This window comes from Coenobita brevimanus, chromosome 71, assembly GCF_032717465.1.
Source record: "Coenobita brevimanus isolate Jiangsu-jjx chromosome 71, ASM3271746v2, whole genome shotgun sequence".
Lineage (NCBI taxonomy): Eukaryota > Metazoa > Arthropoda > Malacostraca > Decapoda > Coenobitidae > Coenobita > Coenobita brevimanus.
The window spans coordinates 2,066,189-2,083,937 of NC_137024.1; the positions used below are offsets into that span (position 1 = coordinate 2,066,189).

Genomic DNA, 17,749 nt, shown 5'->3' on the forward strand with positions numbered 1-17,749 from the left:
CCGCACAAGATGGAATTACTTCCCACGCCCTTGTGGCAAACTGCACATGGCCACTCTCCCTCGTCTTTGACAGTACCGCCACCGACCCTAGATATCATCACTTTTGTTTTATCTGCATTTACCCTTAAACCCTTTTGCCCCATACCATCTCTCCACTTCCTAAACCCTTCCTCCGCCTCCCTTTCATTCTCTGCAATCAACACCAAATCATCAGCATACAACAACTCCCACGGGAGTCCGTTTCTATAGTCACGTGAAAGGGCTTCAAGTACCATGGTAAACAACATGGGACTCAAGACTGACCCCTGATGCACACCAACATTCACAGAAAACTCATCACTCAAATCTCCATTCACTCTCACCTGGGTGTGAGCACCCACATACATGGCCATAACCACCCTAACCAGCCACTCCTCCAAGCCAAGCTTTCTCATTGCCCACTTCACCACCTCTCTAGAGACTCTGTCAAAGGCCTTTTCCAAATCAACAAAAACAAAATAAAGATCCCTTCTCCTACCAATATATTTTTCCTGAAGCTGTCGAACAATGAATATGGCATCAGTGGTCCCCCTACCTGGCATAAACCCAAACTGCATCTCATCAATATTCACTCTTTCTCTAATCATACCTTCTAAAACTCTCTCCATTACCTTCATTATCTGATCTAAAAGCTTTATACCTCTATAATTTCCTCTTTCCAGGGCATCACCCTTCCCTTTATACACATTTACAATTACACTCTTCAGCCAATCATCTGGGACAACACACTCATAAATAATCCTATTTATCAGGTCAGTGACTAAACTCACCCCTATATCGCCTGAGGCCTTCAACATTTCGGCAGTCAACCCAGACACACCTGCTGCCTTCCCCACCCTCATCCTGCCTATTGCCTCACTCACAGTAGCAGTATCAATCAAAGGCCAAGGACCAGACACTGGATCTGCTGGCTCCAAACCTTCCCTGTCCCAGTCAAACTCCTCATTCAACAACCGGTTATAATGCTCTCTCCATGCATCTTTAATATCTTCACTGTTCACCACTACCCTTCCTTCATCATTCTTCACACACTGCTCACCTATGATATCCCGATTATCCCTCTTCACCTGACCTGCCACCCTAAATATATTTTTCCTTTCCACATAATTTAGGTTATCAAGTAATTGTCTCTGTGACTCAGACTTTGCCCTGTATACCTCTCTCCTAGCCCTATGCTTGGCAGCCAATATTCCTCTTTGCTACCACCCTTCTTCCATTCCCGGAAAAGCCTTCTTTTCTCCTTAATTGCAGCTTCTGCACCCTCATCCCACCACCAAGTTACTTTATGTCTTGGTGGTCCTCTTGTCCAGTCACATGTTACATCAGTAACTCTCAAGAAATTGTTCTTGAGGGCTCTGTACTGTTCATTAACACCTCTGTCTACAGCTCCCTGTTCAGCCACCACTCTCCTCAACTCGCTATAGAAGGCATCCCTTACTACTTGGTTTTTCAGCTTCCATATTTTCCTCCTAGGTACATAAGTCCTCTTTTTCATCACTTGTTCCTTAAGCAACATATCACAAATCAATAGTCTGTGCTGCTGCACACACTCCTCACTTCCTATAACTTTAACATCCCTCACTAACCTCCTATCGGCCCTCCTAACCAGACAATAATCTATCTGACTGCTATTTCCCCCAGACTCATACGTAATTAACCTACTGTCTCTTTTCCTACCGTAAAATATGTGTTGCACACAATCATGTCCATTGCCTCCCCAAACTCGAGTATCCTTTCCCCTTCTGCATTCCTTAGACCTTATGCACATCCCCCATGCACTCCTTCATAACCTTGTGCTGCTTCACCTACATGACCATTTAAGTTCTGTTAGATCAAATTACTCTGCTTGCAGTTTGTACATATTTAATGTACTGTATTATCCGCAAAACAGCTGAGTGGCGAATGAAGGGTGGACAGATGGCGGTCAGGTGAGGAATAATCTGGTTGGCCAAAACCAAATACACGACTGTGGGCACGGGAGTTGTGATAATACTACTGTAGCTACAATGCTTCTTTCCAAATCATCATCTGCAAACATATGGGTGAAAAGATCCAAGATGAAGTGACCGCCTGAGTGCTTGGGATGGTACAGTAGAGTCATATTAACATACCAGTGACCTTCATTCCCTTCCTATAATTGTTCGCAGTTTTTTATTGCTTATGCTAACTCAATGTCACGAGCACTGGCATGGTAGAGGATCGTTCAAAGCCAGTGGCTATTATAGAGTTAACCTTCCCCTGCCAGTACCCCCATGATTCTAACCACCAAAGATTGACACTAAACCTAATGTTCGAAGCCACCAATTCCTATCACACCAAAACTTTTAACCTTACCTGTCCTAATCAACCTGAGACCCATTTGAATAGAAAATTTGGAAGACCTGTGCCCGTGTGGTGAAGTTAAAACACAGTGGCAACTATAAGACAAAGCAAGAAATTATGGTTAAAAAAAAAAAAAAAAAAAAAGCAGAAAGTACCCCGGGCTACATTTTTCGTATATGTCTTGCCATTCTTTTTCTTTTAAGCTACTCGTAGGCCTTTTACAACAAATCGTATGCCTACATTTCTACTCGGCGTCGCTATCATCTAGAAAATTTCAACAGCAAAAGAAGAAAGTTTCCCAAGCTCATGAGTTCAGCTGCATGATGGATACGATGCTTTCCAAACAGCAGAAGACGAATATGGTACATGCTGCTGACTCTAACTTACCTGCTATCCCGGGACATCGTAAACTTGCTTAATTAGACTGGCGACTTTGGCGTTCTCGAGGTGGGTAATCAGCGTTGCCGCAGCCACACGCTCTTAAAACCACCTTCCAAACCACGAAAAACAAATATATGTCTATGAAAAATAAACATCGTATCAATAAATGTCTATCTTATTAAAAAGCCATTCTTCAATCTCTATTTATCTAACTTAATTTCCAATGCAGTTTCTAAATGCTTAATAATATAATGCTCAAATAACTCCATTGTGTGAGTGGATTTTAGTAAAGCAAATCCCTTTCAGATACTCTTGGTCAGTGATGGCCTGCGTACGATAATCATCGTATTTGCACGATTTGGAATAGTAGTATGACGATGACAGTACGTAAAAATTTTCAAAATGTACGATAATTTTTATCTACTCCATCTTCCAAAGAAATCACCAAAGATCATGCGGACATTTCCTGGGGGAACCTCAAGAACTTGGAAAACTTTTTTTTTTTTTTTTTTTATGCAAGAAGGAACAACAGGCTTGAAGCCCGCAAACTGTTCCCTCCAGAAATAAATAAATAAAAAGCCAAATTCAAGAATTGTTAATTTCGAGAAGCCACAGGACACACAGCGCGTTTAAAAGATTGGAGGTCATAGGCAGTAGAAAACGCAGACAGAGGATGAAAGTTACAGAGCTGATCTGTTGCATATTCCCCTTCAGCAAATAGAGATAACAAATATTTCGTATAAACTGGTCATGGCGGCAGCCGTAAGGAATACAGTGGAGAGACACCTATTCGAAAATGACGAAATGACACAAACCAGATTTAAGAAAAAGGGAAAAATAGAACACAACTTATTCATTTTGGAGTATTGTATAAGCTAGACATACTAAATAAAGAAACGACTGGATGTTTGGTTCCTTTCTTTTCCAAACAGGACTTAGGCATAGACACAGGATATACCATGATTGATAAATGATGTGAAAACAGGGCCATCTTCGTCGTCATAAACCTAAGAGTCTGTGGCTGGTGAGATCGTCAGTGACTGATTGATTGAAATATTAATTGCAGTAAAGGTATACAGAGTACACATACAAAAAAGAAGCTGGCGGATCTTTTGCCACACATCTTAAGCAAATACAGTTATTCACAGTTACTGGTTACAAATTGGTGAGTCTAGCTAAACGCCCTTTGGCAAATGGTAGATACAGAATATGCTATGAAATGTAAACGAATTCATAAGATATAACATTTACAGGAGAGAGAAGCAGCACCAGAGCTTCATAGCAGCACAGCACAGCATGCAGCACTTGCAACAGCCTGGGTTGATGGCATTGCACCGCCTTATCAATGGGTCGTATGGGGTCGGTGGGTGACGGCAAAAACATTCAACAATATGACCTCTCTCTCTCTCTCTCTCTCTCTCTTTCTCTCTCTCTCACTCTATCTCAGCTACACTACTATTATTTATTTGTTTATTTTTATACATGCCCTTCAGAGGCACACTAGTGTTTTCTCCCACACTGGCCTGGGTAGTATATTTGTTAGCGACTATGGCTAGGCTGTGGAAGACGTAGGCCATGAAGTAAATATACAAGCGAAATATGCACAGTATTAACTTCATGAATGTTGCCATTGCTTATAAATTTAAGACAGATTGCAGGATAGCAACTATTTGTACGTGGAACTATACATGTAACGAATGCAATACTTTCTAGAACTTCAGTACAAATTCAGGATATTCACGGAGAATGGACAGTAACAGTTTTTCATTGATTTACCACGAGATTTGCTCAGCCAGCGTAATAAGCTGTGAGTTTTTATACATATCAGTAAGAAGACATTCCATTATACAGTGATGCAATGTGTGGAATGCTGGTGCCCCACAAACTGCACATGGTACAGTTATCTCTGGTGAATTCCCAATAATATTATTAAACAAGTCTCAGTCTCATAATTAACAACGTCATAAAATCCACCTCTTTGGGATCGTCAGTGCTGATATTTAAAATTTGCCTATGTCTCTTTACGATATCTGTACAGTATTTCCCATGTTACTTATTACTTTCCTAGATTGGGTAGTCAGTTGTGATTAATACTAACCTGTTAATTAGAGTACAGTATAAAGATAAAATGAAAACATGAACTATTTATTGCCCGAGTTCTCCTCATAATAACAGCCAATGATCTGCAAGAATGCAAAGTCAGGAAGGCTCGAGCTGCAACCAGGGAGGGCTTTGACTGCTGTGACGGTATCCTGGTGGGGCGTTAGTGTTGCAGTCCTAGGCTCATGTGGAATGTGAGCCCGGTGCACTGCAGGCTTAAGTTACCCTCATCCTGTAGTCCATCATTCTCCTCTTTGCAGGGGATAGGGAAGTAACTAGTAAAGGTTGTTTGTATATCCAGGCAGTGCAGCGTCCAGGTTATATCAGTGCCACCACATGAAGGCGTCCCTCTCCACAACGATCCAAATCACAGGAGACCCATATGTTCAAGGCTTCAGTTAAATTCCTCCTATTCAGTGCAATGTCTTTAATAACTTTCTTCTGATGAAACGTGTCTACCAGGAAAACACAAATATAGGAAATACACAAAACACAAACATACCCGAAATATGAACAAAAGTGAGTTCCTTTCATCATCACCATCATTATCATTATCATCATCATCATAAACATCGTCAACACTATTATCGTAGACATCACCATCAACCCCATCATCATCATCATCATCATCACCATCATTATCATCACAAACACCCCCACAGTCATTACCACCACCACCATCATCACTACCATTTTCATCATTGCAGCTCTCCTCCCCCCAAAAAAAATAATAATAAAAAAAAAAATAAAAGAAGCATGGGATTCGAGTCACCACATTTTAAAGAATAACCACAGCGGCATACGTGGCAGATACAGAATGGAGAGAGAGAGAGAGAGAGAGAGAGAGAGAGAGAGAGAGAGAGAGAGAGAGAGAGAGAGAGAGAGAGAGATGTAAGCAGGCCCTCAGTTCTTAGGGATGGTTCAACTGTTCATGACTGTCAGTGAAAAATGGTCTCCCTCAGTAGTCTAATTCTGGCTCCCTCACGATGAGAAATGTACCCTCGTTGATACAGCACTTTTTACTCAAATTTTGCCTCAGAATAACATGAATTTTACCTCAAACATTCATTTATTTACCTCAATTATTTGTTCGTTTATCTGATTATTTACTTATTTCGTCACGTACTAAAAAAAAACGTTCATCTGCGTGACTGAAGGTGGTGAGTGGTGGAAAGTGAATGTAAAAGGTTCAGAATAATCCCTATTGACAACACGAAGGTTATTTAGGCAGTCAATGTATGCTGAGTCTCAATCTTACCCCTAGAATAAAACCCAGTGTAGTCGGTGTACACCCAAGAACTGATACTGGATGAAGGGAGTCAAGGGAAGGACTATCTGAATGCTGTGGTGGGCAGGTCCTGGGACGTAAGGTGGGGTAGGAGGGTGAAGCAGCTTGACTGGATGATGTAAGGGAGGTGGGGTAGGGGTGTGTGGGTAGGGTAGATAAGGAGAGGGAGGTGGGGTAGGGATAAGGGTAGGCTAGATGGGGTGATGGATGTAGGGTAGGGGTGTGTGGGTAGGCTAGATGGGGTGATGGATGTAGGGTAGGGGATGTGTGAGTAGGGTAGTTGGGGTTATGGATGTAGGGTAGGGAGTGAGGGTAGGGTAGCTGGGGTGATGGATGTGGGGAAGGGTGTGTGTGGGTAGGGTAGATGGGATGATGGATGTAGGGTAGGGGGGTGAGGGTAGGCTAGATGCGTCGCTTCATCAGTAGGGTGATCAATGCCACCATCAGTCCCAACGCCAGCACGATGAAGGCGCTCTGCAGGTGTCCCAGATTAAGCACCACGTCACCCAACACCTGTGGACAGTAAGTACCCTGGTGGTGACATGCGAAGGTGTATGCTGGACCTCAGGGAACGGACCATCACACACACACACACACACACACACACACACAATATATTTACCCCTTCTATTCACCATATTACCCTACACCTGTACACAAACACCCAATACATTAACCCAACACCTGTACACACACACCCAACACCTGTACACACACACACAATACATTAACCCAACACCTGTACACACACACACACACACACACACACACACACACACACACACACACACACACACACACAATATATTAACCCCTTCTATTCACCATATTACCCTACACCTGTACACACATCCAGTTCATTAGCTTCTACTCATTACGGTTCCCAACACTTGTATAAACACCCAATATATTAATTTCTATTCACACTGAAGGGTTAATAGCAGCAGCAGGAGCAGCAGGAGCAGTAGTAGTAGTAGTAGTTGCAAGGCCAGGCTTATTTGAACGTGAACGCATTGGACTGCAGGCTGAAAATGCCCTCATCCAGAAGCCCACCATCCTTCATTAGGGGGGGGTAGGGAGGGAACTGAGGCATATTTGTACAACTAGGAGGTACAGCCGCCCAGTTATATCAGTGCCACCACGTGAAGGAGTCCCTCTCCAGCACACAAGGGGTTAAAACGCAAGAACAACACTACTCCCGCACCTGCGTCTCTTTTCCGATCAGACTGCCTACGTGGTCGCGGTACAGCTTGGCCAGGACGCCGGTCTCCAGCAGGCGCATGACGTGGCTGGATATGATGTTGGTGAAGGGCGTGTGCTTGGGCAGGAACCACGACATGTAACTCGGGAAAATCTATAACAGTTACCCCATCACTGAAAATGATTCCAGGTTGATACGCGGTTAAATAATCACTAGACTTATTACGGGTTTAACTACATTTGTAACCCCATCGCAGTTCAATATATAAATCAGTTTTGTTTATCCCTGAATCGCGACTAGGTAAAGAATATATGAGAGAGTATAATATTCTAGGTAGACATGTTACATCACAACTCATTCTAGGTTGGCGTACAATAATCTTACAATAATTTTTCCTTAGTTTTGCATAGCTAGGAACCAGTACATGTAGCTCGAGAAGATCTGATTTAAGACAATTACCTTACCACTGCGAATTATTTTAGGTCAAGAAATTATTATCTTGTCACACCAACTCAGTCTAGGCTGACATACGAAAATCTTTTTGCAACGACTTATTCCACAGTGGTTTTGTGGTCGTAATGTAGGTAGTATGTATGAGTCGTTGTTTGTGATGCGTAAAGATACTGTAAATACTAATAAAACTAAATTTAATAACAATAACAGACATCCACCTTACTGTTCATAAAGTCAGTGGGACATGTGAATTCTTTTTTAATGCTGGGTATAACTAGTAAAGATAATAAAAAGAGTAAAGACTCCCATAATAAATGATAAAGATAAGACACACACATGACAATTTATAAGTGCGAAGTGCAAGTTCTTTCTTATACTGGGTAAAACATCAAATAATCCATAGACACAGTAACAGCGTCAGTCCCAGCCGCCACCTTCTTCAGTGGAAATGCATAACTTTACTAAAATACTAGAAATACTAAGGATATTAAGGATAAGAATGTCACCCACCTTATCGTTCAGTATTTAGGTAGTACGTGTGGGTCCTTCCTTATTGTGGGTAAATATATCAAAGTTTCAAGATACTAAGATAATAAAGACCCCCACCATATCCATCATAAAAGTGGTGTGTGTGAGTCGTTTCTCATGCTCGGTAAATATAATAAAACTACTGATCATACTAAAGTCTATAAAGCAAAAAGAGATACTAAAAATAACGAAGATACCCGCCTTTTCGTCCATAATGTACGTCGTCTGTGTAAGTCCACTCTGATGCTGGGTAAAGATGAGGTAATCCACAGTGACAATAACGACGTGAGTCCCATCCATCACCATCTCCAACAGGTCTCCATAGACTACGTCCACGTCAACAGGGGCTAGGTACAGCTTTTGCCCGAGCTTCGCCAACACTGGATTTTTCGATGTCTTTAAGGCCTGGTGCGCTAAGTCACCGTAGTCGATAGCTGAAGGACTTCGGAGATCAAGAAAGGAGAGAGTGGAGAGTAAGAAGCTGCCTGTACTCAGATCTAGGCATGAAAGGGACTCCGATGAAAAGCAGGAAAGGAGAGAATGGAGAATGAGAAATTGGCAGTATTTTGTTTGCTTTGACGAGACGTGATGTTGCCATCTCCGTGCAAAATCCCTGCAGTTGATCATGTACGGACTTAAGGAGGCCAGGGAAGGAGAGAATAAAGAATGAGAGATGACTACACTGTGTACACTTTAGCTAGGAAAGAAAAGAATGAAAAATGAGACTGACTCTCCTGTGGTCGCTCTACCTAGGAAACAAGAAAATGAAGAATGAGAGACTGACAATATTCTGTTCACTTTAACCAGGCGTAAAATTGGCATCTCTGCACAAAGGTCCCACTGTCGAGCATGGAGGGATTTCTGGAGGGCAGGAGAGGAGAGAATGGAGAGTGAGAGTCTGACAATACCCTGTTTACTTTTGCTGTGTGTAAAATTGCCATCTTTGTGCGAAGTCCCTGTATATGCATGGAGGGGACTTTAACTGAAACCAAAAAAGGAGAGACTGAAGAGTGAGAGGTTGACTATACACAGTTCACTTTAACTTTACCCATTACCAGGCAACCTGTCTCTTAAGTCACCCTTCACCCACCTAACAGCGAGTGGAGGGACAAAGACTTGAGGCCACGACTTCAGGAAATGGGCGGGAACCAAGAGACGAGAGTACCTGACGGGTTTACGCATAAAATTGCCATCTCTCCATATTCAGTGTCGAGATGTAACAAGATAGTAAACAAATGAGTATGGCACTATACCCTATTTGATTGACCTGTGCAGCTGAGATGTATGGGGCAAGTAGGGTGTGTTTGAATCCTGGCTGATGATTGGCCACCGATGATGTACGTGTACATTTACAGCTCTTCTTATTTTAACACATATATAATTACATTTTTAAATTTCCTGCAAATAAAGGGCAAGTTTAAATATGCAATAATTTTCGAAGCTAAAGAGGTGAAAATTATCTTTAAAAGTTTACTGTTATTAAAGAAAATTAAAGTTGATCATAAGGTTTTATAAAACGATGAGTGATGTTTGAAGTAAATTATCCACCCACGGTGTACACCCACGTCCCCATGTTGCACTGCATCCACCCACGGTGTACACTTTCGTCCACATGCTGCACTGTAATATCTACTCACGGTGTACACCTACGTCCGCATGTTGCTCTACAATACGTGAATGCATTTACCTCAATGACATCATCGGCGGCCAATCAGCAGTCGCGAAACAAACACACCCTACTTGCCCCATACATCTCAGCTTCACAGGTCAATCAAATAGACCATTGTAGTAACCTCTTGTAATAACTCAAGCCTCGAGACGGAGAGATTGTTACTTTTCGCCTATTCAAAATGAACAGGTTATAGATATGAAAAAAATGAGTATGTAAACACGATATTCGCTATGATCCCGTAATAAAAATTTGGCAGTTTATTTTAAGTGGCATAAGAGGCTTCGTAGCTCCTCTTCCATAGCGATTTTGTCTGCATATTACACCTCGGCATTCGCTCCTGTGATCTTATATTGTTCTGACATCGACCTCAGCATACTCTAATATACTGATTATGTCATTTAAGTATCAGCATAATTCGCATAAAAAACTTACAAGAAGGAAAAAAGATGTGTTGTGCAAAATAAGTCACTCAGGAAATGGCGCACCGAATTCTCCAAAGCCACTCACAACACGACTCCCAAACTCCCGACCTTCGTGGTTTTGTATATTAAAATCTGTAGTCTGTTTACCTTCACCTGACGGAACTGGACCATTCCCACTACTTAAATGCTAACTTGTGGCTCCCTGAAATTTGATGAGACTTGGTTATGAGGTGGTGATGAGTCTCCTTGGTTACTAGTCGAATAAGTTATCCAGTCCGACTTAGTCATCAGGTGAGCAGAAAGGGATAAGGGATTAGTATCAGGTAAGAGAGAGAGAGAGAGAGAGAGAGAGAGCACTTCCCTGCATCAATGAAATCTTTATATATCTGAGGAAGAGACAATGTTATTTTTAAAAAGTACTTGATTTTGTACTGCCCCTGAAAACATCAAATATAAACGTTAATATAAGAGAGAGACGAACCTCTTGTAGGTACCATCATCATCATCATCATTCAGACTTTCTTTCCCGCCCCAAGGTGGAGTGAGGTGGAGTCCAAACACACACACACACACACACACACACACACACACACACACACACACACACACACACACACACACACAACAGAATGGGATATTAGCCAAAATTCGCCCAAGTGAATGAGCCACACTTCCATTCACTCACCATTCAGTCTCCCAAATTTTCCAGATGCACATAATTTTTCAAAACATCATTCCATATATAGATTCCCATTTACCTATCTCATCTTTAAAAAAAAAGGGGGAGGGGCAATACTTCATGGGAGACTTAAAAATTTAGGACCCTTTAAATAACGTACTTATATACTTAAAATAGGAGGGAGGTGGAGGGGGGAGGGGGAGAAAAAGGATAGCTCACATGAGATCAGACTCCGCCAGTTCGTGTAGCGTGTTGATGCGATCGGGGTAAACCGGCACGGAGAGAACCGCTACGAGGTTGCTTGTATAGGCCGCTGCAAAGATGTCCACGGCGACCCACCACACTACCAGCCACAGCCTCGCCCACCACACCTCTACCACATCAGCCTCGGACAACGGTTGACTTATCAGACCACATCCCATCTGGAAATTGGATAGATAGATAAATAGGTACATACATACATACATAGACAGATAGAGAGATAGATATTTAGATCAGGAATATATACATTGAGTAAATGGGCAGATACACACAGATTGATATAGACAGGAAGACATAGATAGATAGATAGATAGATAGGTAGACAGATAGACAGATAGATAGATAGGTAGGTAGTTAGGTAGGTAGATAAACGTACGAACCATGAATAGATATAAACAGTAAATGAAGAGATAGATAGATAGATATAGATAACAGATTGGTAGACAGATAGATAGGTAGGTAGAGAGACAGGCAGAGAGACAGACAGATAGACAGAAAGAGACACATTTAGAGATAGACAGACAGACAGACAGATGTACAAACAGCAATGATGGATATATGGCAAGACAAAAATGAAGCCTAGAGTAATATTGTTAATTTTTTTAAATTCATTTCACGTAACTCAGTTAAAAAAAAAAAATACTATGGCTCAGCTTCCTTTCCACGGCAGTTGAGCCATCCACTTATATCAGTGCCACCACGTGAAGGCGTTCGTCTCCAGCAGCGCCTCCCGTACTGAATGGGTGAACTAAGACTACATCAAACCCTGCTAGTTCAAAAAGTCTCCAGAGCTTCATAAAATCGTCAGCAGGAATAATTTTTTAGACATTTTATTTGGCTATGGATTATCTCTATGTGTACTTCTTTGAGTCTAGTCTTGCACATTTGAAAAAGTACAAAAGCAATAGAGGGTGACCCATACTTTTTTTAATGCAAGGAACAAGGAACTTAAGACCCGCAAGATTGTTCCCACCAAGAAAAAACAAAACCGAGATAACAGAGGACGAAATTCGTGATCCATTTATTTCGAGATGCCTAGACACACGTAGCGCTCTGCTAGAAACACCTTGGTATTCAGTGTGTTGCAAGGACAGCCCATTCTGCTGGTGTGGGTGAGGGTGTGGCAGTGGGAGTAGGAAATGAATAAATGATGCTGGGTGGACATTGACAACACTGACTGGGCCGCCACTGCAACACAGGGAAATCGAATAAATGATGCTGGGTAGACAGTGACAACACTGACTGGGCCGCCCCCTGCAACACACGGGAAATCGCCCAACGGAATGGAAGGAGAGCGTTACATATAGGCCACCCTGTATTTATCATCACCAAATAATTTTTAAGAAACACAGATTGACGACCTAAAATCCTGAAATGTCTGGCAAAACAGCAAATCAGATATTAAACTGTTTGACAACGATATTCCTTAAAGTTGATACCGATTTCTGTATTTCTGAGAGTGGTACAGTTTAACAGAGGCACGAGAGGGACGGCTTCACGTGGTGGCACCGATATAGCCAGGCGGCTTCATTGCCTGGCTGTACGAATGTCCCTAAAGTATTAACCATTCCCCACAAGGAGGATGAAGGAGTGTAGAATGAGAGTTTAAGCCTGCAGTCCACAGGGTTCACATTTCAGGTGAGGGTGAGGCGACAACAACAACTTAAACCACACTTAACTGGAGATGAGAGGTTAGACTTTAGGGATTAGACTGTGAAAAGGAAGAGAGAGAGAGAGAGAGAGAGAGAGAGAGAGAGAGAGAGAGAGAGAGAGAGAGAACAGGCCTACCAAACACAGGTGGATCGGTGGCTAACACAACCAAGAGAGAGGGTGAGAACGTCTGTGGTATTACCTTTATGGCGAAGCCGATGGGATCTCTGATGTGACGGAGGCGATGGAGGAGGGTGGCCAGGGTGGATGACAGGGTGACGGTGGTGGCAAAGATGAGGCTCCACATGAGGCTCGAGAAGGGGTACAGAACATTCCTCCACAGCGGCATGGGAGGCGGAACACGCACAATAATACCAAACCCATCCTCCCAGTATGGATACGTGAAGTCAAAGTCTTCTGTTCGCTCCACACTCGGCTGCATGACGTTGATGATGAGCTTCTGGCCTTCGTACATGAGTAGGCCAAACAGTCCATTCCAGGTTCCATTTTCCTTGAAGCCCCAAACAGCTATATCCGGAGAAGTCATTGTGATTTCAAAATTGAGCTTGTGTTGTATTATTTGCAGAGCGTCTACGTTTGATCCAATACAGTGGCCCTCCTTAGCAAAATACATAAAAGGTTCATCATAGCATAATACAGATAACCCCAGAACTTGACCACCGAAATCCAAGAAGCGAGGCACGAAGAAAGACTGGCGGCTTGGAAACTTATCAGGGTTCCAGACTCCCAGTGGTGCCTTGATGCGTGTGGGCAGACTGGTGTAGGCATAGACGCGTTGATATCCGTGCCTGTCTTGTGGCTGCAGCAGCAAGATGAATTCCGAACGCTGGACGACAGACTGAGCGAGGACGGATGTGGTGTTGAGGTGTGGGCTGAAACAGAAGAGGGCGAGGTATCTGGGGTTCCAGTCTTTGTTTTCCTCGAGGAGAAGGAGAAACGTTGTTGGATCATTAAAAAAAAGAATGAGGGCAGTGAGGCTTCCTTTGGTGTGGTGTGGGGGACGGGGTGTGTGGAAGAGTGAGTGTTGGGAGGCGAGGAAGACGGGAGTGAGGGAGGCTCCAGAAGCCGCCATGATTCGATCCATATCTAGAAGACGCTGGCTGTGGTCGTCGCTCACCACCAGGAGGTCCTGCCAACGCAATGAATCCCCAACCAACGATGACAGAGTGTCTTGGAGCAGGAAGTGGTGTTCTGTGGGAAAACGAATGTATCAGGGGGCTATCAACACTTGCTCTTTGTAACTTGTATTAGAAGTATTTACCTTAATTAATGTCACTTAGATTGTACTAAACAGAAGTGTACAACGTGAATATGAGAGTACTAAATGCCTCACCTGCCAGTTCAGGGAAACGGTTGGTAGAAGCGTCTGCAGCTGGGGTTGAAACAAGCATTAGGAGGAGGAGACAAAGTTGCCTCTGGAACAACGTCATGGCGAATGCAGCAACATCACTACAGCACATCACCCGCGTAAACAAGCTGGCCTTTGCTGTCATAAGCTGTACATATGACGACGGCGCAAGTCACAGCCACAGCGTCACACCAATCAAACAGCGGTTTGTGTGTTGTGTGCTGAGTGACATCTTACGGGGCCGTTATTTACACCTGATGGGCTGCCGTACCTGCTGCAATGGGACACACCTGGCCCATCACACACACACACACACACACACACACACACACACACACACACACACACACACACAGGCGCTGCAGGAGTAGGAGCATCAATTCCATAACATATAATTTCATAAGTACCTATTATTCCACATCACGGAACAACGCGACAATTTTGTATGAGTGAGCAAAAACTGACTTGAATTTCAGTCTGGTTCACAGTTTAATATCAAATTGAACGCAAATATTAAATTGAGATCAGCAGGGTTGTGTCGTGTTACCGTGGCTGTTAATGTCTGTTGGTGGGGTACTGAGACAGACAGTGAGGCGTAGTCTGAGTTGCTTTGCAGATTACGTAACATCTCTTCCTTAGTTATTTATTCCGCAAATTATACCTCAATATCCTCGCGTATGTCACTGATGCAAACCATATAAATAACAGACACGAGAATGTTTAGAGGTAATGTGCAAAAACAAATCGCTATGGAAGAGGAATTAGGAAGTCTCGCACACCATCTAGAATACAGATCAGAAGCGGTACAACATTGAAGAGGGGGCACGGAAGCACAGACTGTCTTTCAGGGCAGGAAGAGAGGCAGGTAACACAGGCAAGAACTCAACAAAACACAGTACAAATATTCCCTACAACTGTGCTGTCTCCGTCATCACACCACCACTCCAAAACTGCCATAATCGTTGAGGCCGTGTGTTTGATGCCACTGCAGGCCTCGTAGCAAATTTTACTTAGCGAATTATTCTTCATATTACGCCTCGATATTCTCTTTTGTGTTGTTTGCAGATTTTTAGTTTCAACATAGCTTTCCCCAGCAGATTAAAAGTTCGTAGTTATAGCATATGAAGAAATCCGTCAGGAAGAACTGCTACTGGAAGGGGACTACGCGTACTATCCTCCGCCTATCAGCTCATAGTCGCGAAGTTCACAGGTCCCTACTTAGCTGTTCCCTTCCTTATTAACTCCTGAAAATGCCTAGTTCCGTCCTACACTGGGGACATTAGGCGGCACAAGGGTTACCAGTACTGGATATAATGGCTGCATATGTATTCCTTTATATGTTCAATCTTACTTCTTCTTGTGTAAAATATTTGTAAATAACGTGAAAAGTCTTGGTTGTTTCCTTTGCCTCATTTTTCTTATTGAATTTCATTGCTCTAATTTCTTGTCATATTTCGGTGTTCCTTGTACATATTATGCATATCATAGTTTGTTTAATAACCAAATAAAGCCAAAACAGCCGAAGTAGCCTTTTTCAATGCGTTGCTGGTTATATATCTTTTTACATTTTGTGGCAATGTGCTTTTTGGCTTTTAATTTGTACTTTTCTGTAGTAAGGTAAGAATTTTGGTCTTTAGATACTCGTCATGCTACACAGAAGTACAAAATTTCTAATATATTCCTCAGGGGCGTACCTAGAGATTTGGGGGTCCGGGGGGCTAGGTTCTTTGCGGGGCATCCCTCCAACATCTAGTGAGATTTGATGAAAAAGATTTGCAATGAACAAACATGCTCCACCACTTAGTTGACAAAAAAGCCCAAAGCTGACCCACTAGATTAAGAATCAGCATTCAGCTCTATGCACAACCGAGTCAAGATATAAGCAGATCGGGCTACATTAACAGTTTTAATTAGGGAAGTGTGTACAATTATTATTCTGAGCCTAATCTCAGGATAGAGAATAACACACAAATTAAATAATTAAATATTAATAAAAACGCGTATAAATTTTTATTTTTTTTTGGCGCCCCCCTCAATTGGGGGCCCGGGGGGCAGTTTCAAACAGCCTCCTCCTGCCCCCCCCCCCCCTCAGGTACGCCACTGATATTCCTAAACCATTGTAATAATGTCCATACCACTAAATATCTTGCCGTTACACGTTAAAATAAAAGTACGGCTAAATGAAGACTAGAAATTCTGGAATCTAGAGGTAGTACACTACTAACTCTAGCCTCTACAATTATTTAAAACAACACCCCAGAGAGAGGGAGAATCCGCTCTTTGGGAGTTACAGAGGGGGAGGGTAAATAATCGAGAGTTTTCTGGAGGTGTGGATTGACCAGGAGAAGTATTGCAACCTCTATTCTTGGTGACAAAGAGGTTTTCGATCCCTTCCTTGGATAATACTTTCGCTTATTACACCCTGATATTTTCTATAATGTTTTAATAGCGAAGTGCTTTGTCTTAATGGCGTACTGTACGAAAGGACACTGAGGTGTAAGGTACAAAATAAATAGCTAAATATGTGTTACAGCGATCAAGGTCATCTACAATTCGCTTAGTTCGTGGTTATGCAATATTGTTTTCCATCGCTACAGGGAGCACTGAATTAAAGTGAACGAGGATCTAAGAAAGGAAGAGGGCACAAAATAATCACTAATCTGCTCATTTTATCTGGGAGGCGTAAAATTCCCGTCTTTCCATCTTGAATGTTGACTGTAGCAAGGGAGTGACATTTGAATATGGCGACAGTCACGAAGAAGTGCTATGGAAAGGATGCTGAGCCGTACTGTTGCCTTATTCTGCCATTGAGCTACGGGACATAAACTGTAAAAGGGCAAAAAAACTCCGCCTATAGTGCATTCATTTTAAGTAGACGGAGATGTTTGTCGTGCAGGTTGTATATGGTAACTCAGTGGCAGAGAAGGACAATACTATGGCTCAACATCCTTTCCATACCACTTCTTCGTGACTAGCCCCATATTCTAGCTTTAATCTCTTGTTATAGCTGAGTATTTAAGATAGATAGATGGCAATTTTACGTCTAGAGTGAACAGAGTGTGAGACCTCGCATGGTAATCCTTTCAGTTCAGCGATATACATTTTCTGTTTTTTTTCGCTACCGTTTCGCGATGTTCAGCTTAGGGGAGACTCAACGAATTGGAGGGGTTAGATACACGCTTCGTTTACCCATTTTCCTGGTGCTGGAGAGGGACGCCTTCATGTGGTGGCACTGCTAGAACCAAGCGGCTGCCCTGCCCTGCTGTACAACGTTTCTCAGCTCCCTTTTCCCGCCCGAAAGGTGGATGGTGGACTGCAGGAGGAGAGCAACTTCAGCCTCCAGTCCACCGAGTTCACATTTGAGATGAACCTGTGGCTAGAACT

The 17,749-nt window shown here is 42.8% G+C and overlaps 2 protein-coding genes across 2 annotated transcripts in view; both read right to left on the reverse strand.

Annotated features, from left to right (window-relative positions):
• Positions 1-2,799, reverse strand: part of Prp5 (pre-mRNA processing factor 5) — a 40,568-nt gene extending 37,769 nt beyond the window's left edge. Inside the window, exon 1 of the mRNA XM_080277950.1 lies at positions 2,749-2,799. Coding sequence (XP_080134076.1) covers positions 2,749-2,765 — 17 coding nt within the window. The 5' untranslated portion in view covers positions 2,766-2,799. The remainder of the gene's footprint in view (positions 1-2,748) is intronic.
• A 3,733-nt stretch (positions 2,800-6,532) lies between these two features.
• LOC145406620 (glutamate receptor ionotropic, kainate glr-3-like) overlaps positions 6,533-17,749 on the reverse strand; it is a 20,735-nt gene continuing 9,518 nt past the window's right edge. Inside the window, exons 2-6 of the mRNA XM_080277696.1 lie at positions 13,199-13,889; positions 11,305-11,507; positions 8,514-8,754; positions 7,335-7,484; positions 6,533-6,643 (exon numbers count right to left, since the gene is read on the reverse strand). Of these exons, the coding sequence (XP_080133822.1) occupies positions 6,533-6,643; positions 7,335-7,484; positions 8,514-8,754; positions 11,305-11,507; positions 13,199-13,889 (1,396 nt within the window). The remainder of the gene's footprint in view (positions 6,644-7,334; positions 7,485-8,513; positions 8,755-11,304; positions 11,508-13,198; positions 13,890-17,749) is intronic.